The 22,814-nt window shown below is 38.5% G+C and overlaps 1 protein-coding gene across 2 annotated transcripts in view; it reads left to right on the forward strand.

The window, feature by feature from the left end:
• Positions 1–22,814, forward strand: part of RAMP3 (receptor activity modifying protein 3) — a 51,119-nt gene that overhangs the window by 18,555 nt on the left and 9,750 nt on the right. For both annotated transcript variants that reach the window (XM_064705069.1, XM_064705068.1), the window contains exon 3: positions 2,136–2,268. In XM_064705069.1, coding sequence (XP_064561139.1) covers positions 2,136–2,268 — 133 coding nt within the window. The remainder of the gene's footprint in view (positions 1–2,135; positions 2,269–22,814) is intronic.

Here is a 22,814-nt window from a genome sequence, read left to right on the forward strand (position 1 = left end):
GGTCCCAATGAGGGAGCCATACACCTGTAGAGGTGTGTGGTCTGTAGGAAGTTGGAGACTTATGGTTTCAGGTGGAGCACAGGCTGTCCTGTTGTGGGCCAGCTGCTCTTGGCAAGTATGTGAAAGCAATGTGTTTATTTGGGCAGATGAGATTTGTCATACAGCATCATGGAGAGAGTGACCACCACCTAAGGAGTCTACTGTGATACCTTCAGTGAAATTAGGAGGTGCTCCTGCCCAGGCTCCAAAGGAGCCAGCTCCTTCCTGAGTGAAATGATGTTCGCTCAAGCCTGTTTCACAATCACATGCCTCATTTCTAATAGAGATACTCAAGCTTCTGAGTATCTGATGGCTGGGTTGTGATGTGAAGCTTGAGACTACTCATCTTGCCTTAGAGTTTGCAGTTTTCTTTACTAGATGGTAACGAATGGGGCCATGAGGACTTCTCTTCTTACCAAGCAAAGTCCTGCCTGATTGTGGCTTCAGGCGATGTGTTTGGCTGTTACCACACAAAATTAGAACCACCAGCTCTTTTCAGCAGTGATAGGATCCTGCTTTCAAAGTAACTTATAGAAGCAAAAGAAATACCTCTTCTCCCTGGTGTAAACATGTTCTCAGTAAAATTTTTTTTTAGGAGTAAATGGTCTGTTCTCCTTAAAAAAAGCTGTTCCTGCAGAATTCTTGGGGGGATTCCCTGATATACCAGGTTTTTTTAGGGTTGCAGTTTTGTTCAGGTAAACACATTTCTTGAATTTGAGCTACTGTGAAGGGAAAAAAAAAATGACTAATTTAATTCAGGCATATGTATTGAATATGTGAATATACATATATTTACAGATAATTTTCAATGTTAATGCTTTTTTTTATACATGGTCAAAATGGTGGCATCTGTAGAGGTAAAGCAAGATGTTTAATGGCTTGATCAAAACAAAATGTTTCAGCCTTATCAAAATCAAACACATTAGTCTGAAGAGAATTTTTTCAAAATTTCAATTTTATAACAAATATTAAAATATTATCTTTGTACTCCAGTGTAGGCATGTGCTGAGTGAGAAAAACATTTGGCTGGTTAAATATACTGGAGTTGCCATTATAGGTTGAAAAAGTTACAGGCTTGCTTAAGTCAAGGATAACTCTTTCTTTGCAAGTAGCTATATGCTGCAATTTTAGCATTTGATAATTACAGATTATTCTTAAAATTATAGAATTGTTTATGTTGGAAAAGACCTCTATGGTCATTAAGTCCAGCTGTTACTCCAACACTGCCAACTCCACCACTAAAATTTGTCCCTAAATTCTGCATCTACACATCCTTTAAATACCTCCACGGGTGGTGGCTCAGCCACCTCCCTGGGTAGCCTGTTCCACCTCTTTTGGTGAAGAAATTTTTCCTAATATCTAATTTAAACCTCCATTGTGCCACTCAAAGTGCCACTCCATTGGCACTTTGAGTTGATCTAGTGCTTGTTACTTGGGAGAAGAGACCAAACCCTGCCTGGCTACAGCCTCCTTTCAGGAAGTTGTAGAGAGCAATCACGTCTCCCCTGAGCCTCCTTTTCTCCACACTTAACAATCCCAGGGTCCCCCAGCTGCTCCTCACAGGACTTGATCTCTGGATAATTCCTTTAGTGGCTATACTAAAGAAAAAGCTTTGATTGTGGAAATTCACACCCTTTAGCTGGTAAGACATACAAGTATTTCCAATGTTAAAGTAATTTCACCGTAATATAGGTAGTTGAATGTGATGCATGTGTGTAAGCTTGAAAAGTGCTTTTTACACTGAAATGGGGGATTGGGAGATCCAGTTAGCTTTTAACTAAAAATGCAAATGGATGGTAATGAGTTAATATGAGTAGTAGCTAAGTAAGATTAGAAAAGTGATTAGGTAGGTTCCTCTATGCTAGATTTAAAAGGCAGTACTATATATGATAACCTTTAATTTTTTATACAAAGTTATGTTTTTAACATATTTATGTAAATACATGTTTTGTTTATTTTCTAAAAGTGCTTAGAAAATTAAATGTTAAGCCTATGAGAATGTAAGTGGCATATTGGACTGTGTGAACAAATTTGAGTGATGTGCTTGTGCTTCTATTTCAGTGTTTGTGATTAAAGGTGCATCTGATGTTTCCTAGGTGCACGTCAACAGAGTGAGCTCTGCAATGAATCTCTCATGTTGGAAAAGTTGCCTGCCTGTGGAAAATCCTTTGAAGAGATGATGAAGAGAGTGGACTCAAAAAAGTGGTGCAACCTTACAGAATTTATCATGTAAGAGTTAGTTTTGGTTTTAATATTTCTCCCCTAATGCATATAAAATATTTATGTTCCAGAATATAGAAAACCTTCTGTATTTTGTTGCCCCTTGCAGAGGGCTAAGCTGCCACTCTTAAGCCCTGCAGTGAGGCCATGTGCATACAGAGACACCTGGCTCTTAACTCAAACAGTGTGCAAAATAGTCTACTTTAATGAAAACTAACCAATGGGCTATTTAATACTAGCTGCTATTGCATTACTTCAGACAGTTGTGTTTACATTTAATCTATATTTCTGTGCCTTTTAAGCAAATGTTCTGTAACTAATCTCTTCTGTGAAACCACTAAAGCAATAATGTTTTTAGAATCATGCTGTTCTCTTGACAGGAATGCAGTTCCCTCTTCTCATTTCCTTTTCTTCAGTAAGATGACATTCTTTCAGTAATTCACCTCATGTGCAATTACCCAAATTTAAAGTGATTTGTCCTATTGAACCTGCTGTCATATACTTCTTTGCCTGCCAGCTAGCATGGAGAAAGCGAACACCACCCATTCCTTTTGGATGTCTAAAATACTGCAAGACTGACAGTCGTGAGGGTGGCATTATTATTCTCTAATCTCTTTTTCCTGTTCCAAAGTTATGGGAAGTATTTAAACATCTCTCTATAAAGCTGCACACTTCAAATTTGGATCTGGATAAAGCTCACAGGGTTTGTGAAATTGGTGGCATTTTTGGCTTTGTGGAACATCTGCTTCTTAAGACCATGTCCGCTCATGCATAATGCCTGGTTATCGGAAGTGCTGAGTACCCTCCACACCAACTGAAATTAGAAGAAGCTGCAGGTGTTCAGCACTTCAGAAAACAAGCCTCAAGTGAACTAGACCTGGTATGGTATGAGCCAGCCTGAAGCAGAACACTTCCTGCATTTAAAGCTGTGCTGGTGTTGTTTCTGGAGTCTGCTGTGGAGGCAGAGTAGCCTCAAGCCAGCTGTCACCACACCTGTTACAGTGTCATTGAGCCCCAGATGTGTCCTGGTAGGATCATTGGTCTTGTGTCCTGTTTAGTGTCGTGTCATGTGATGCAGACTTTAACTCGCTGATCACCAACAGACTGGACAGATAATGAAGTGTTGGACTGCAGTGCTGTGTTGCATCAGTTCCCCATGACTCCCTTAGCACCATCACCTGTGTTGAAATGCCCCACCTGTTAATAATGTTTCATAATCTGACATATTATCAATTTAGATGCTATTCCTTCTTAGAACATTTATTCACACACCTTGATGACTTTAAAATCTTGCAATCTGTTGAAAGGTAGATTCTTAAATCTTAAGGTACTGGAGTGAAAGATGCGCTTATGCAGCTCTCTCCAGCTGTGGGGAAGAGTAAAAGAAGGTTAGCTGTTTTAAACCAGCTTGCAGAAATTGCAGTCAAATCTGACAGAGAAGTGTGTGTATACTAGATGTTTTATTTATTTATATATACTAGATGTTTTATTTATTTATATTTTTTTTTATTTATAATTTTGCTCCATTTTATCTTCATTATAATTGTTTTAGAAAAACAAGATTTCTTCTATGAAATATTACTTGAATCAATAAGTGACCTCAGCTAATGGGATTACTTGCAGCAGTGAAAAGTACCTATAGGATCCAAAATACTAGACTGTATTATTATCCAATATACTAGACTGTATATTACCTCTATTAATGCAGGTGAAAAAAACAGGCAGCTTTTGGAGAGACTTCTGCTAAAATTAATTCAAGATTTTACATATTATGTGCAAGAATTTTTCAAGGTTTGGAGGTGATTGAAGTCTCTGAGTTTTCCTGACTTTTAATTAGAGTTAAGAATCCACCTTGATTTTATCCTTTCCACTTGTGCTCACTGTTTGGTGTCGTTTTCATTCCCTGTTCAAGACAATTTTTCTGAAGAAGTTGGTCAGTCTGAGGCTTTGCTCATTTTTCCTCAAAAGCAGTACCAGAAGAATTCAAGGCTCGTAAAGAAGAAAAATATTTTACATTTTTAACATAATATATATTGTCTGAAAAACCTTTTTTTAGATGTTTCAAGTTCTTCTTTAGAAGAGAGTAGCAGGAGGAATTTGTTGTCAAATTTATCTCTTGAATCAAGCGTTAATCAAGCATTAGAAGTCTGATTACTAATTTATCATAAGGGTTCATTGCACTGAAGAGGCAGGAAATGCGCATCTACCTTTAAGATATTTACTCTTTTGAGAATAGACATTGTTATTTGGTGTCATACATTCTATAAGAAGCATATATAATCACAGAATGGCCTGGGTTTGAAGTGACTGTAAAGATCCTCTTGTTCCAACACCTCTGCTGTGAGCAGGGACACATAGAGGTTAATTTATTCCAGCTCACTGAAAGAACCCTGAGAGATGGGACAGAAGGACTTCTTTCTTTGGAGTAATCTGACAAATTAATAAAAAACTTATCTGAATTTTAAGTGCTCATGGATAGATATATATTTAAACGTGATAATATTAGTTTGTGCTGATTTTACATCTAGCCTCCAGCAGTAACAATCAATCTGGATCAGATAGTGGGTTAAAAAAGTGAGTTTTATGTAAAAGAAACTGTTTCTTCATGCAGTAATTTCTACATGGCACTTTTCACTTTGAAATAAATCTTTGTAACTTATATTAAAATGTAACAGTTAATGGAAATCTGCTAATTTTCTAAATTCCTTGTTTTGTGGAGGAGTTTTAGCTCTTCAGTGTCACTGGCTGTCCTTTGGTTATGGGATTGTAAATAGCAATTATCTGTAGTGCTTCACCATTTGGCTAAACATTTGTGAGAGAATTTGCAGTGACCCCAATTTACTGTAACCTAATTAACCTGTAAGTTTTTCTGACATCTCTGACATTCTTAACAGACCTGTGTTCTTTAAAAAGCAGCCTTTTCACTGATTTTGAACAGACGAGGCTTCTGTGGCAGCTGATACTGCAAACCAATATGAGAGTTTTAGCCTCCACAGCTGATATTGATCTTGCTGGAAATGTGAGATGATCACATATAGGCAGTAAATTCTCAGGTAAAGTTTTACAGAAGCACTGTTAGATGAAAGTTTCCCTTTTAATTTTTGCATAATTCTGTGAGAATTCACAGTTAGTTAGGATACAAGTACTCTGGGTAAAATTGTCCAAAAGTACTTGAAAGCTTAAATATGATGAGGGATTACAGTGAGATTTTAACATATTTTAAGTAATTTAGATGTGGTGGATTTTAGTGGTTCTAGCTTGGACATCAGAATATGAAGGCTAACCACAAACAGCTTACAAAAAAGGTAAAACCTTCAATACATAGCCAGTGTTCATTGACAGAAGAGAAGGAGTTTGCCTAGTTGCAATTTTGCTGAGGCCTTTAGATTATTGAGAGAGAGCTCTGAAGATGAAAATACAACAAGGTTGTTTAAAAGACTCAAAATTATGGTACATGGAAGGTGAATAAGCAGAGACTAAAGTGTGGGTGAAAGCTGTATGAGGAATTAACAAAAGCAAATATACTTTTCATTTGCCAGAAGACTGGAAATTGCAGGAAGGTTTTTATTTTTCATGTGTAGTATTTCTATTATGCCTACTTATAGTAACACCTATGTTAATAGTGCTGCATTATATATAATAAGTATGTGTTGTATTTCCTCATTGTCTTCTTAATATTTAGCAATTACAGCTGAATATGTAAAATCAACTACTGTCCACATGCCAAAATTCATTATTAACAGTCATACTTTTTTTTATGTGCTGTGATAAATCCTGGTGTAGGACTACAGTTGAGAGGCCAGGTATGACTAATTCCTGAAGCAAGTGGCCAGATGAAGATAGAAGTGCCCAGAGCTGTTTTACATGAACCTGAAAAAATGTTCCTTATTGTAATTGCCTAGATTACTTTCTATTCTTAACTTATGAAACAGTTTTTCAAATGCTTCTGACTGGATCCTGGAAACAATTTACCTAGAACAAACAGTCTCTAAACAAATCTGTATGTGTCTCCTAGGCCTAATCCCTATGGAAATGTGAGACCAAAATGTACTAAAGAAGATTTTCAGTGGCTTGTTAAGCTTTTGGCCTGCTCCCACGTACCAGTTTTCTCTCTTCTGCATCACCATTTTCCAAATACTTCTGAGTGTAGTTACCAGCATCTCAGTAATTTTGAGGCCAGAGAGATGGCTGTGGCCATGTCTGCACTGTTGCATAATACAGGCCACACAATCTGCCCAATAATCAGTATTCTAAGCCCTGTGAGAGTGACTATACTATGGAAAGGCATCAACTCTTCATTTAAAAGATTACTATTGATCCATTACATCTATAAACAGATTGCGTTATCTGTTACAAGTGAGGCATTCTCTTATTTCAAGCCAATACTGTTACTGCAGCACTCATCCCACAGGTTTCTAGGGTTGCATGCCTGCTGCTTTGGGAGCTCCCAGTCAGTCATTCTGTGTTTACCAGCCATTGGGTTTAGAGTCCAAGGGTGAAATAGCAACTTGTGTTTTGGAGGAGAGTTCTATCAAAGTAGTGCACGTAACACAGGTCAGATCTGGATGTTATGTTTGAGAAAAAGAATGGATTGTAACAAACTTCTTCCTCCAATCTCTGCATTTCTTTTCACAGCTCTAGAAGTCCCTGATTTGCTGTGAGACAGTGGTTTTGTGACATTGCTTTGGAAGCTGTTAAAAGTCTCATTTTTCTGATGTTTTAAATTTCAGTTCATAGCAGAATAGAAGAGGGCAATTTTTTTCTTTAACTGTACATCTGAAGCAGATTTGTTGCAGGTATGTGTGTACATGATGAAATTCTCTGTTTTACTGCATGGTCCAAGGTCTGTGCCTACTGTAAATAACTATTCTTTTTTCTGTATAGCCTTAGTATAGTTTTCCCACAACACTTCACATGAAATGTTAATTCTATAAACAGTTTCAGTCCCATTGAAGATGATGAGGGAGTCCACCCATGTTCTATACAGACGCCAAGGATTTGTAAAAAGAATTAAGGAAAAAAAATCTGTATTACTACATTTGATGTAATTTGGAAAACTAATTCTGTTGCCCAATTTTTAAGTCAGGGAGAGTTTGGCCTGTTAAAATTTGGCCCAACTAAGCTAGCTGTAAAAGTGCCTAGTTTTCAAAGAAACTTAGTAAAATATTACTTGAAAGAAAGCCAGATCACATTAAGATCAATGGGAAGGCAAACTCTGTGAGAAACATGTGCAGCCCAAAATGAAATGACAGGCCCACACTTCCTAAAGCTCAGAGCTAAGAACCTCTGCTGTGTATGTAAGAACCCTCCAAACTCAGTAATTTTCTTGGTTGGTTATCTAAGTTTTTTCATCTTCCCTACTGACTGCTGCACGAAGCCTAATCTAGACACCAATCAGCAATTGCCTCCAGCTGCTAATGACAAAACTTCTACAGAAGAGGAATGTACTGTGAAAACCACAGAATTGCTGAACGGTTTGGGTTGGAAGGGACCTTAAAGATCATTTGGTTCCAAGCTGTGGACAGGGACATCTTCCACTACACCAGATTGCTCAATGCCTCATCCAGCCTGTCCCTGAACACTTCTAGAGATGGGGTATTGTCCTGGTTCAGGGCAAATTTTGGAGAGAACCCCCAGAGAGGCTCCTCTAGGAAAGCAGATTCAATTTGCCCCTCACCCCTAACCAGTCCAGGAGAAAACACCTCCTTAGAGAAAAGTGGGAAAAACCTGTTTATTAAACAATAAAACCTAAACAGTATTAAACAATAAAACCCCTTGCTACTTCAAAAGAGATGACAAACTCAGAAAGTCCCCTCCCTGGGTTGCAGCTCAGCTCACTCAGTCTCTGATCAGTGCTGGAAATGCCACATGCCAGACCCGGCCCAGTGGGCCACAGGTGTGAGTTGCTGGTGCTCCTCTGGGTGTTCAGTCCATGTTGTAATCACAGAGCAGGTTTAAACAGGTCCAAAGAAAAGGGAATAAACAGAAAAAACCCTCACAGTCCATGGAACTTCTTTGCCTCAGATAGCTAAACTAAGTAAAAGCAAAGGAGAGCTCTGTCCCACTGTCTGTCCATCCACAGACAACACAGTCCAGGAGCAGGAATGTGGAGGAGTGAGAGCAGTGTCTGAAAACAAACTGCATGCTTCTTCTCTCCCCCCTTCACTCTCAGAACCAGTCTTAAAGGTGCAAAACTTATTATTCAGCATAAACAGAACAAGACGATTGGGGACAAGCATCCACAGCTTTTCTGGGCAAGCTGTTTTAGACAATAACAAATCTCTTTCTAATATCTAATCCAAACTTACTCTCTTTCTGTTTAAAGCTTTTGCCCTTGTTCTGTCACTACTGTCTCTCTTGCCTCTCTTTAGTCCCCTTCAGGTACTGCAAGGTGCTGTAAGGGCTTCACAAAGCCTCTTCTACAGGCTTAACAGCCCTAAATATCTTAGCCTGTCTTCAGGGAAGAGGTGCTCCTTTTAATTTTCCTTTTTAAAAATGAGGTTTGTTTCCTCTTTTCCAATTGGAACTTCACCGAACTGCAGTGATTCTCTAATGTGATGGATAATGACTTAGCTGCTTCCTCTGCCAGTTCATTCAGGACCTTCAAATGCCTCTCGTCAAGTACTGTGGACCTTTTGGTTCCTTACATATTTTTGAACCTGATCTTCTCCTACTGTGGGTAGTTCTTCATTCTCCAAATTCCTGCCTTGCCTTCTGCAAGTGACTGGAGCTTTTGCCAGGGAAGACCAAGGCAAAAGGGTCATTAGAGTACCTCAGCCTTCTCATTTCCTGGGTATATACCTCTTCTGTTTCCTTCCAGGTAGGCTTGGCATATTCCTTTATATCAATCTCAGTACAAATCCCTAGTGAAAATCTCAGACAAACCACTGGGTTTGTTTTGCAGCTGAAGTGAGCCAGTGATTCGTGTGAACTAGTATGTTCCCATGGTATTGGTCTCACAATTAGAAAGCCAGCACCTTTGGTTCATTCTTTTAAATATTATCAGAAAAGTCTTGAATCTGGATTTTTGCATGTGATTTTCTCACATGAAAGGCAACCTGGGGCTGCTGGAAACTGGATGTTTGAGTGACCAGCACATATAATTTTAGATCCAGAACAGTACTGATTAAAGGAAGTCCCACTTCCTCATTTGTGTCATGTTAGGAGGGGGTACTCTGTATTTGTGTTGGGATTTATATGCCTGTAGACAGACAAGTACATTGGTTATGGTATACCTTGAGCAAAGTCATGATGAAAATGCTGCAAATAACAAATGTGCTTGCACAACAAAAGGGCATTGTATTGCCTGGTGTCTGGATAATTTTCTGCAGTTTTGTTGCCTCAAGTTCTGTATGTATCTGAAGAGTAATGTCTTCTTTTCCCTTGAATATCTAACTGAGAAGGGGGACCAAAATCCATTATTTAGCCAGCTGCAAATCTTCCCAGATTTTTTAGTCCAAATTTTGTAGAAGAAAATACTATTTGTCATCTCAATGCCTCTGTGATGGAAGGTTGAGTAAACCTGCACTTTGTGTGGCCTCATGTCAGTGTAGCTGATTTAGCATTTAGTGTTCAGTTGGGTGTAGGAAAAGGACTGGTGTGGTAGATGCCAGCATTTGGTCTTCTTTGGTAGGATTGTCTTCCTTTGAGATTCTCATATAGATACAGTTGCTGCTTTTTTTAAGCTCTCGGTGAAATGAAGATGATACTGATATTTAATATTTTTTACCTCTGTTTCTTTCACCTCTTTACCTATCAAAACTTACAGTAGTTTTGTACTAAAAAAGCCATCTAAAACTCATGGCAGCAATGGCTAAACCAGGCTGGTAATTGTTATACCAAGAACATATTATTTTTCTTCTGTGACTCATGCCTTTCTTTTCAAAACAAAAGCAAAGCAGCTAATAAATCAGTTAGGTGTGAGGAAGTAAAACAATGGAGAAGAACATCGTGTTTGAGCACTTGTGTTGCCATCCTGCTGGTAGCTGACAATAGCAATTTTTCATTGCAGAAATAATAATGCTTGCCATCTATTGTTTAAAACGTTGGGAATGAAAGAAACCTAAACTTTATAAAATCTCAGGTCCAGGGCTGTGCTGAGAATGTGTACAAACATGTGCTGTTTTGGGATCAGCCATCCTAGTTGCTGTGAGGTTAATGCAAAGGCACGGTGGGTCCCTTAATGGGGGTATAAAAGAGTATCTTCCATAGGACCTCAATTTCAGATCATACTTTCATGTGAAATGTATTTGCTTTATTTTATATTGTATAGATAAGAATATGTCCTGATGAATAGAAATAAAGTGGTTAGTTTTGAATTCAGACATCAGGGCTCGACATGAGACAGGAATACATCATTCCCATATAACTGCTTTTATCCTGATAGATGCAGAGACTGAAATATGGTTCTTTAGTGCATTGTAGTTTTCACCTTTGCTATAAAGGAGAGGCACAGTCATTTTATGTAATACATGGCTTTGAAAATAAAGTCTGTATTTGATAATTCCAGGTAAGGTATTGGAAGGGCTTTGAATACTCATTTCTAATACTTTTTCTCTCTTTAGTGGAGAATTACAGCAATGCTTTTCTAACACTGTGTTTTCTGTGGCTGTCTTACATGATGCAGAAGGGTGGTGAAAAACATTAATGAATGTTGAATGTTTTAGTGAATTACTCTGACTTCCGAATTTTAATGCTATATTAGGAAGAGTGACATTTCTAAATTCTGTGATGACCTGCAGACCACTTTGCTTACAAATTCCAAGCCATGATTTTGTTCTGCAGCACGTTATAGACCTAGCTATGCTACAAACTAGCAAAGCCTTACCAGCTTTTACCTGATTAGATTTCTGTGGGATCTCAGCACCTCAGGACTGAGGTGCCGAGCCACCGAGACCACCCTTGGGGGGCTCGGGAGTCCTGGAATGTTGCCAAAAGTGTCTGGTGGCTGGACTTCGATCCTACACAGGAGACGACACCTGTATGAGGATAGGAGGATTTCACCGGGGTGAATGGTGAAGGGATTAGTTAATTAGAGGGTGAGATACAGGGTTTAGGATTTCTGTACAGGGGGGTTTAGAGAAGTAAGATGGAGGAATTGGGGTGTGTCCTGTCCTTCTTCTTCTTCTTCTTCTCCTCCATCTTCTGTGGTGATGGTGGCACTTTGGGATTGGTCATTACTAAAAGTGCACTGGTCAATAAGGGTGAAAGGTATTGGGGAAAAATGATAAATATTGTACACGCAACTTTGGGTATAAAGATAGGTGACTGTCCGGAGGGCAGGACAGTGTGCTCATGGCTGGCTGCTGAGCAGACCTCTGTCGGGCCGAAAGAAAATCTTTTAGATAAACATTTAATAAACATAAAGACCGAAAGAAGAACTGAAGCCTCTTCTCGTCCTTTGATACGCGGGCTGCCCCAAGGCCACTCCGGGCCTTTCCAGGCCCTCCAAACAGCCGAAAACCGGACAGATTTCTTGGGTTTTCATTTTAGACACTGAAAAATCTTGCTTTTTGCAAACAAAACCTTGCTTTGCAGAGCTCACTTGAAACCAGTAAAGGGGTTTATTGTAGAGGATAAAGAGAAATTTGCCAATATTTTGGGAGGCTGCTGAATTAAATACACTCACTACCAAGAACTCAGATTTGGTGAAGTAAAACTATATAACTGTTATTTATACCACAATACATGTTGTAATCATAGTCTACAAAAGCCACCATTCAAGGATACCAGTGGAGTGGAATGGGGAGGGGAGGAAACAACTGGCATTTCTTATTCATCAGGGATAACTGTTCTTTCTTTATTAAATCATGGGATACAATGGGTCTTCCATTAAAAAACATATAATGACTGTATCATGCCAGAATAACGTGCTTTTTCAGCCCATTATCCATATTTTCAAGGTTTTTAAGGGCTCAAATATTTCTGTTCTTCAATTTATCAATAATTTTGCAAATCTTTGTGAAAGTTCTGTTGGTATGAAAAAAGAGAAGGATCTTCTGAGCCTGCTGCTAAGTAGGAAGCATTATCAAGAGCTGAAAACTTTTCAATTTTTAATGTCAGATTTCAGTTTTTCAAGAGCTTTTTTTCAGCAAGTTTTAACACCTGTTACATTTATTTGTCCTGAGTATTTTCTTTTCAACAAGGGAGTGAAAGCTAGCATTTTCTAAGAGGTCAGTGATATAAATATCAATATTTTCTTGAAGTTCTGAAAGAATTTTCAACATTGAAGTCAATGTCACCTGAAGACCCCAGTAACAATATTTTAGCAAGGATGCTGTGGGTCAAATTGATGCGTACTTCAGCAGATGCATTGGACTAATGGTGGTAGCTTACACTCACAAGTTGGCATCAGTATGTCAGTGCTGATATTTCCGAGTCAACTGAGAAATAGTTCAAGATATAAGAATATTATAATTCTAAGTCACTTGGAAAAAATAATGTAAGTAACTTAGAGGTGATGTTAGAAAGCAGTTCTGCTGTTAAATCTCCGGACTGTCAGCTGATATGCCTTTCAATACCTTTCATGACCTTTTGAATTTTATTGTGATCAGTAATTTTATTGTGAATTTTATTTTGATCAGTAATCAAAACCAGTCTTCATGGAGCTTATTATTAAGGGCTGTATTTAATAAAATCCATTACATAAGATTTCTGTGTAAAATTGCTTGGTGGTAGAATAGTATGGTATAACTTAATAGACTAAGTATTTTGTATTATGCAATGCATAATACAAAATACTGCACAGCATATTTTTAGGGAAAATATACTGGACAGTATATTTTTAGAGGCAGTTAAAATGAATATATAAATATATTATGAAAAGGAAAAGTTAATGCAAACTTTTCTGCTACTTCTGGTTTGCAAAACAATTTCTGCATTCTTGTTTTCTAAATGCATCAACCATGAAAATACAATAATGGAGATTAACTCAGCAGAGACAAAGAGACAGAAAAATAGATTTTCTTGTTCCAGGCTACATGTGGTATTAGTCATGTGGTTAACTGTTGACAACACAATAGGTATGAATTAATACTACTGTGTTTTGTATTCAGAGTCTTGTTTCAATTACAGAAGTTTTTTATGTAACAATATTTTAAAAAATATATTTTACATGGTTAATTGCCAGCGCTCTGGCATTTCTATTTATCTTTACAGAATAGTAGTAATTATGTATTGGAAAGTAGTTTCAAGACATGAAGTGCAGTCTTCTGCACTCTTAAGAAGATAAGTCACTTTCTTCAGCCTGTAGTGTAATTTGCAAAAGGCAGACATATGTTGCTGGCTGCATTGACAAACTTGAAGACAATGTATGAGATGCCTGTAGTGCTTATAAAAATAATAGAGACATGGCAGCTTTGTAAAATTAAAAATTTTCTCTAAGATAAGTGCTGAATATAGAAGGAGTGGAAATCAAAGGCTGTCAAGGCAATAGTGCATTGATGAACAACTATGAGCACAGCTCTCAAAAAATTGATGTTTTGCATTTCTCTCAGAGATAAGATATCTTTCATACATTTCACTGCTACATTTCATATTAAGGTGTCATTATAAAATAAACATATAAATATTCAAATGAGAGTTCTGGCATCTAGAAGTGGGTTCTATGTCTGCCTGTGGGACTGGGAGTTATCAGTGAGGTCCTGAGTCCAATTTTTATCTGCAGGAAGGGGGCTTAAGAAGCATAATGATCTTAAGTTGGTTCTGTATTATGTATAACTTACCATGTTGCCCTGTAATCTATAATGGATTTTTGCTTCCTGTTACTGGGGAGTATATCTGATACATGTCTAGGCTGATTCATAGTATGCAGGGATAAGGTATTAGTATTACTACTTACAAAAAGTAGGTGCAAAAATGTACAGTTCTTTCTGGTGTTGGCTGTTTCTGTGCAGGGAAACAGATTGGTTTTTAACCATCACTATGAAAATAAGTCATTGTTTTCATCAGCCAAAGAAGAATTGGATAAAGCCTCAGAAAGTACCCTACTACTTGGTTACTCACAGTGCTTAAATATTTTCCGACCCTATAAGAGCCTTCTTACCTCAAGGGTTTGTCACATTTCCCTGGTGATGTGTGCCATGTTACATTGTTCTTCCTCAAACTGAGGTAGAGTTTAGCTGGGCCCAAGATGAAGTTAAATAGACTTAGCAGATCCAGGAGCTACGAAACTGCTGCCTTTCCCAGGTGACAGTCTCAAGATGCTGGGTCCCTCTGCTTCTAATCTACCAACAGTCAGGGTGAACATTATCCAGAATCCTCTGACATAATGTATTTTGCAGCTGCTTAGGAGGCTGCTGGCTTTCCCTTAAGCAACTCCAGGGCGTGTTGCAACACTCAAATCTTTCATACCCAGTTGTGGATAAGAAGTAAGGCCCTTTGGGTCCACCATTTGCTTCTGTTGTGTGTGTGAGATGTTGGAACAGTCTTGGGAAGCCGCAAGGCGCAAGAAGTAGTTACATGAGGAGAGGAATGTCTTTTCCACCACAAGTAAGATGGGAGGACATAAGAAAGGAAAAAACCCACATTCAATGGTGAACATGCTGTGCTGTCAAAGTCATGCTAAATCATAATGATGTATTTGAATAGTAGATAAGCAGAACTTTCTATATTAGGCTTCTTCCCTAACAGTCTTTATACTTAATTTTAAATAAATTTCTAATGTTCTTACCATTCCTCTGATTTTATGGTTACTTTTACATCAGTTTTGGTCTCGTTTGTGAGCTGTCCATGCCTAGATTGTGATTTCACATAATTCATTTATTATGCAAGACTGCAGAAAAGATTTATTCTTTAACTAGTCCAGTAGCTGACATAATCTGAAGCTTAAGATCTGTAATTAGTGGACCGATTTTTAACTCCCATTATTTGTGCTCTGCTTGGAGCGGAACACAACAGCCACTCTCCCCCCAAAGCAAGTGGCTTTTTTAATTACAGGAATTTTTAAAAGTTTATATAAAACCTATCTTCCATAAATAATCAGAAGAAGTGTACATTCTTTACATGCTCATAAAAATTATGTGAGGCGGGCTATGGAAATGATGATGAAAAGTTCAACTTAGTAACAGATTATGTGTTGATTTTTTTTTTTAATTAAAAAGAAAATTTTCATCTGTGGAGATCCTATAGTGGGTGTTCCTCAAAATCTAAGCCTGATTGACTGACAATTTCTGTTTCACAGCTGCATATTAGCAGATACTTCTCTCCCCTCTTTCCACTTGAAAAAATAGTGCTGTGGTATTATAAAAGGCTTGTGCTACTTTGGACTAAGTGGAATCTAATAACAGCTTCCACTCAGCAGGTGACACTTTAATACTTTTTAATATCCTCATAAAAATGGAATATGAAGCAGTTGTTTGTAGATGTAAGCTGGAATGAAAAAGAAAGGCCCTTCTGTTATTTCTTTCTTTGTGAGTTTTTGTCTGTTGGTCAGAAAAATTTTTATCTTCATGGTGGCTTGTTTTGAGTGGCTGTCTGGATGCTCACCTGGGGAGCACAAGTCTGAATTCAAGCCACATTGCTCACCTGTCAGCTTGGTTCATCTAGATGGAAAGAAAAGCCTTGAGCTCCTGAAATGTGGCATGAGCTCAGAGTGGTTCTGGGCTAGCAACTTCCCTCCTGACTCTGGCTCCTCCCCAGGTGTTGGATGATGCGATTGAAGCTGGATGAGCATTTAATTTTGGAAGCAGTGCTGGAATGATGGTTTTATCATGCAGTTGGAACATTCTGAGAAGAGTGGAGACAAATAAGCTGTTAATTGCAGCAAACTTTCCAAGGTGAATGAACAAAGTGACTGATGTATTTGGGAGAAAGCAGAAGCACCTCAGGAGGTGGCTGTGTCAGTGGCTGACCCAAACACCTGCTTGCACCGGGAGCACTCGCATTCACGCTGAGTGGAGTGAGGATTGTGCCAATCTGTGGTGACTCAGGTGGAAATGCTTTTGGGAAGGAGTTGAGCAAGATAGATACAAGGATAGCATGTCTCTCCATCACTACAGTGGCAGATTTGAGTGTAATTCTCTAGTAGCTTGCTTTTTGTTAATGAGGCTTTTTTTTTTTGCTAGGCACAACAGGTATGGGACTCCTCTCTCCAAAGCACTGGTTGTCCTGGGCTCCCTTCCTTGGCAGGGGAAGCATCAAAGAAGCTGTATTGTGCATCATGCCCTACAATTATACCAGTCTTTGACCGACTGTAAAGGCAACATAGTTTTGAAGTATGCAGAAGTTTGATTTGAAATTGTACATGACATTCCTACTATTGTACCTGTACAATATGGAATGTGCCTTCAAATTGTGTTACTGGCTTTTCAGGGCTCTCAACTCTGTCATGCTTGGCCTTTGAAAGAGGATATGTGCCAGAAAATGGCAATGGTTTTCCTAATGACACTTGAGGGGAGATGCATAGCTGATAGGAAAGAAAAAAATCCCGAGCTTAGTCAGGTATTGCCTTTGCCCTGTCATTTTGAAGTAATTTGAATTAAATAGAGAAAAAAATTACTATAATAGAGAGAAAGCAGATGAGGCAGCAGAGACTGTGCATCTGCCATTTTCAGCACTGAGAAGTGTTTACTGGGGATCAGAAGATGGTCTGATAATTTGGATCTAAATTTTGGAATGCTTCCTGCTTCCATTCACATGTTCTAGTACAAGGTTTAAAATTTTAACTGTAAAATTTCAAATATTAATGTACACAAAAACAGTGCTTGCCCCCAGAAACATGCTGTCTCCTTTGGTGAGAAGCCCAAAAAAATAATGAAGGCGTTTACTAGTTGACCAACTTAACGAAAACTTTGAAACTTGATCCATAAATAAGAGGTTTTAAAATTTGCGTTTCCCCGACAGAATCACAAGCCTGATGTGTTTGACTGTAAGGAGTAGATATGTAATGATTATATTCATGCTATTAAGGACATCTTCCACATATCATCAGTGATGGCTACTTAGGAGACACTGTGCTTATAAGAAGTTGGATATGTATGCTTCAGTGATTGTGGGACTAGGATTTGCCTTCACGTACTCTTTTGATTTTTGTCTAACTCAAGGGAGTTATGGGATTGGCTTCTAAAGACATGATAAAGTAATGACTTCAGAGACTACTTCTCCTCTTACTGGGTGTTCTCCAAAAATGGGCTGAGTGTACAATTAAGTAATCACTAAAATCTAGTCAGGAGTGGTGGAAAGTAAAGCCTGCTTTCCAGTTGAGGTTTTTGGCTTGGTAAAATTCTGGTGCTACTAAATATTTGACCTGAATAATGCAGTACAGTATGTCAGGCCTAATTTACCTCCTTGTTCTACATTTGCTTAATATAGTTTCTGCTTGTCCTACGTTGACTATATGATGCTTTCATCCTCAATCGTCTTGTTCTGTTTATAACGAATAATAAGTTTTGCACCTTTAAGACTTGTTCCAGAGGGTGCAGGGGGAAGAGAAGAAGTGCGCAATTTGTTTTCAGACACTGCTCTCACTCCTCCACATTCCTGCTCCTGGACTGTGTTGTCTGTGGATGGACAGACAGCGGGACAGAGCTCTCCTTTGCTTTACTTAATTTAGCTATCTGAGGCAAAGAAGTTCCCTGGACTGTGGTTTTTCTTTTTCTTTGGACCTGTTTAAACCTGCTCTGTGATTACAACATGGACTGAACACCCAGAGGAGCACCAGCAACTCACACCTGTGGCCCACTGGGCCGGGTCTGGCATGTGGCATTTCCAGCACTGATCAGAGACTGAGTGAGCTGAGCTGCAACCCAGGGAGGGGACTTTCTGAGTTTGTCATCTCTTTTGGAGCAGCAAGAGGTTTTATTCTTTAATACTGTTTAGGTTTTATTGTTTAATAAACAGATTTTTTCCACTTTTCTCCAAGGAGGTGTTTTCTCCTGTACTGGTCAGGGGGAGGGGCTGATTGAATCTGCTTTCCTAGAGGAGCCTCTTTGGGGGTTCTCTCCCAAATTTGCCCTGAACCAGGACACTGCTGCTCATTAGAAATGGCTTTTAGGTGTATAAAGTAACTGCTTACATCTGTAGTTGCTCTTTATATTTACATTTTCTGGCTTTATCTTTAGGGAGTTTGCAACAATTCAGTAATAGTTGTGCATTTCTGGGGTTTTAGTTCGGTTTATTTTGAATTTTCCAGACAGCTGTTGATGTGAAACTAAGGGTGGAGATCTGTAATTACTTCAAAGAATACCAGAATCTGTTTATTATTTTCAACCCAAGTGAGTAAATCTGTTACAATGTCCATTATTTAGTGGCGTGAGAGTAAACAGTACTTTATAATTTTTTCATTAAACCCGTTTTTCCCCACCCCCATTAATTTCCTTCCTTGTGTTTTTGTAGCACATCATTTTCTTGAGGCTGAATTCTGTATTGGAACTGCACAACAGTAGATCTGATCTGGTTAGGGAGGTAGAAATGTGACTGTGAAGATACTCATCTTGGCAGAAGATATATGATTAAAGGAATGGTGAGACAGACACAAATTGTTTGGAGAGATGTTGACTGAGAAAATCTTGGAAATATTTCACCATATTTACAGGCTCCTAACTGTCTATAAAATTAAATATGTCCTTCTAGCATGGTGGTGAAACCTCAGGAAATGATCATCTTAAGGTTTGGACCCTTATTTGAAGTTCATCCAGGCTGCTATGCCCTGAAGTTCTGTACAGTCTGGCTGCATCTCACATAAGAATAGACTTTTTATTTTTGTGAGGTTTTTTGCTACTTCCTGCCTCCCGTTCATCTGGAAATGCTGCAAGAAAAGCCTTTCTCGTCATATGATATTTCTTGTTAATATTTTTACATTTCAGAGTTTTGTATTCCAGTCTGGGTGGAGGTTACAAGGATGATAATTCAATTTAATATGTGACTGTGTATAAAGAAATTTTTGGCTGAATAATCTAGGAGAGTGCAAATAGTTTTAAAGCATCTTTATTAAAATACACCACATGACTTGTAGTGTCCTAGAACAGTGCCTCTACATTGCTGTCTGGGATTGTAGAGTACCAGGAGTGAGTGTCCCTGGTGTGTCTGTTACCTCGTTTCCATCAAGACTCAGTTATGGCTGAGAGATTTTTCACTGTATTCTGAGTACTTAGTGGACTCAAAATAACAAAAAATTATTCATCATATATATCTTGTACTACCCTTCTATAATCATATCAGAAAGCATGAAATGAAGTTATTTGAAATGGGGTAGTGGAAGTGTGGTGTTCTCCTTTTTAATCCTTGGCCCTCCTCATTAAGCAACTGCAAAACATTCCTGACTGCTTATGTGCTCAGTGTCTCTGTGGTGGTCTGTCCATAAATGCTGGAGAGGTGGAAAGATTCTTCTATTGGAACTGACAGTGGGTCTAGTGGCTGCAGCCAGAAAATGCCCTCAAATGTTTGTCTTATGTAATATATATATTGTATTCAGCTTTTTGATAATTGTTTGTGATTCTTTGAAATAACAGTTTTGCATTGGAAAATGCTTATTTATTAAAAGTCTTAGTTAAACAATCTATTTGTTTTCTTAGTCTCACAAAAATGTGGGGGAGGGGACTGTGGGGCTTGTGTTTTTGTAAACCATTCATCTCTGCAGTTTTCCTGTGCAGGGATATTAAGGAAGAAAGAGCAAGAATTTACCTCGTTCCTCCCTGGAAATGAGGGAAACTACAGATGAGAGTCAAGCCCCACTTAGACTAAGTGCCTTGAGTGAGAGGCAACTGTGTACCCTAAGATAGATTACATGGAATAAACCTAGCTCTCTATTTAAGTAGTTTCAGTGGACACTCCATGAAACACTGTCCCATTAAGGCAAATGCGTCCACTACCATTCCTCATAATAACTTCCTCCTGTCCAGGTTCTTAGTTACAGGTAACATGTAAAAATATATTTTCTCATGGATAAAGTACAAAATAAAGTACTGCACAGTTTAAACAAAAAAACCTCAGTGACACAGTTGTTATTATCTGGTTTAGTGAAAACCTAAGAACAGGAGAAAAAGTTTTTGTGCTCTGAAAATGAGGTATTGTTCTAGAATATTGAAAATTATCTTTCATGACAAATGTGTTATAGTCCAGAGATTGCTCTGAAAGGAATTATTTCTCTGAAAGTATTTTCAATTATGTGCAATTTGGCGAAGGAGTTGGTTCCTCAACAGAACCTACAGTTTTCCTGAGCATATCAGGGCAAAGCACATCTTCATGTGAGACTGTGCTTAGATTTTGGGGGTTTTGTATTGGACTACTTAGCTGAGTTGAAACTCATATAATTTTTTGGCTCATTTGTCACAAAGCTTGTGATCTGGCTCCCTGTGAATATCCCTTTCCTGAGTACTACCTAGGTCCCTTGTAGCTAGCCTGAAAGAGATGAAAACGTGTCTCAGCACAAAGAATGTTCCCACACCCTCTTATAATCTGAAAAGTGGAGGAGCTTGAGCTCCAGTGTGCTCTCCAGTTATTTCTTTGGGGAATAAGTAGAAACTATAATTTCTTGTTCCTTCCTTTCACAAGTTGTGGAACTTTAATGCACTTCTCCTTGAAGTATCTCCAGAGGCCAGGACATCTTTTGTCATAGCCATTTTATTGTACAGAATGGAAAGGTTTCCTATTCCAGCCTTTACAATGTGAATGCAGAGAATTACGTAAGACGTGAAAGGATTAGGCATAGGAGAGTTGAACTGAAATTAAATATCTATTAACCTCCATCTCCCTCTTAAAAAATCTCTACTTGCAAACCCATTGATCAACTACAAAAACACCCATGCTGTAGTAATGAGGATGCAGGTGCTTCCTTCTGCGGCAGCTGTTCTACAGTGCTATGCAGAGAGGATCTTTTTTTTTTTTTTTTGTATGAACTTTCTGTTGCAGTGCATAAACTCTAAATTACAAAATTACATAAATATTAAAGTGATTTCAGCTTTACTGGCAGACATGCAATTTCCCAGTAGCTGAGATTTTCCTTTATCTACACTCTCACAGTTGTGTGAACTAAGAGTTATAGTGCAGGTAGGTTTTTTCCACCCCTTTTTTATTCATGAGAGAAGGTTTTAAGGATATATTGTAAGGTATTCCAACTATTACAATAACATTTTATTCTACTTTGGCCCTTAGGGATTCAGTATTTCAAATACAATTTATCTCCCAAGTTATTTTTATCTGGCCTTTTGGCAACACTTAACCAACTTTTTCTAGCTATGTTGTATTTACAATCAAAAATCAATGGAAGTATTTTTGTTTACACCATCTAACATTTAAGAAAAAAATCTACAGAATTCTTTGTAGAACACTGAATTTTCTATAGGATTTTTAACACAGAGGAAAAAAAATTGCATCAACACATCTTTGAGCTTAGGGTACTTCTGTGCTGAAATCACCTGGATTTATTGTTGATTTTCTTATTGAGGCGGCTGTAACAGCAGGCATTGATGGCACAAAGGTGCCCATGAGAGCATGGCCCAGAGCAGGCTGGAGCAGAGTCCAGCATTCTGGAGTGTCTGTGCCAGCTGGAGCACTGACCTGTCTGGGCAGATGGATGCTCCTCCATCTCTGCATTGTAGCCTGCTGAACCTTGTAGCCTTGCCTTCTGACCTGTTGCTGTTCAGGTCCTCTGGGACTGCATCTCCCACATTCAGCTAGACATCTCCAGCTCCTAATTTAGTCCAAGGATGTAAAGAATGGATGCCACCAGGTCATTAAAATGACACTATTAAAATAGCAAGCAGCTGATATTTGTATTTTATTTTTAGCTTATTTCCTGTTGTTTTCCTGTGGTTGCTGATGTCACAAAAGCTTCCTTTCTAGTCACTTTGCTTAAAATACATGTACATTGTGTGTATATGCATCTTCACGCCGGTGCTTAGCGTTAGATTGTCCAGTGTGTTTGCTTATGATTGGAGCAATATTGGCTCAAACTCCATGAGAATGAGAACTGCAAGGAACTTGCAGAAGGCTCTTTCTGAGATGCTTTTTCTTCTTCTGTGAACACAGCCCTGAGATGTTCAGCAGGCTGTGTTCCCAACCTGTGTGGTTGCAGCATGGCAGGCAGACATTTCCTCTGACAGACATACAGTAGACAGTAGACTTCAGTCTTGGCCCAAACGCTGAATGTCTCTTCTCCTTTAGTCTACAGCAAAACATTGAGTCAACATTAGTCTCCTATAAAACTTAATGTCAGAACAAATCAATTATCAGGAGTCCATATTTATATGGACTGTAAGGGAGAGGAGGGTCTTCAGATGCTGCAAAAGGATGCTGTCCCTGGAGGTGTCATGTGGGTTTTTGCTCTCTCCTTTCTATTTTTACTTCCCCTTTGAAATGAGTTTATTGAGTCACGCAGGACTAAAATAAATGCAGCAGACAATAATTCAGCTTCCTTATTTCTTGCCCTATTCATGCACCGACCAGACACTGTTCATAATTTCCGATCTCCTTCCCCATGTCCATTCACTTCCTGAATTTCTTTGGCCTATAATAACACCACAAAACTCATTTAGGCTTATTTTTGCCCTTTTTTTCCCAAGGGGTAGCCAATTCTCATAAATATAAGTTATTCCTGGACAGGTAAATTTTAGCACATG

The sequence above is a fragment of the Zonotrichia leucophrys genome, chromosome 2 (genome assembly GCF_028769735.1).
Source record: "Zonotrichia leucophrys gambelii isolate GWCS_2022_RI chromosome 2, RI_Zleu_2.0, whole genome shotgun sequence".
Lineage (NCBI taxonomy): Eukaryota > Metazoa > Chordata > Aves > Passeriformes > Passerellidae > Zonotrichia > Zonotrichia leucophrys.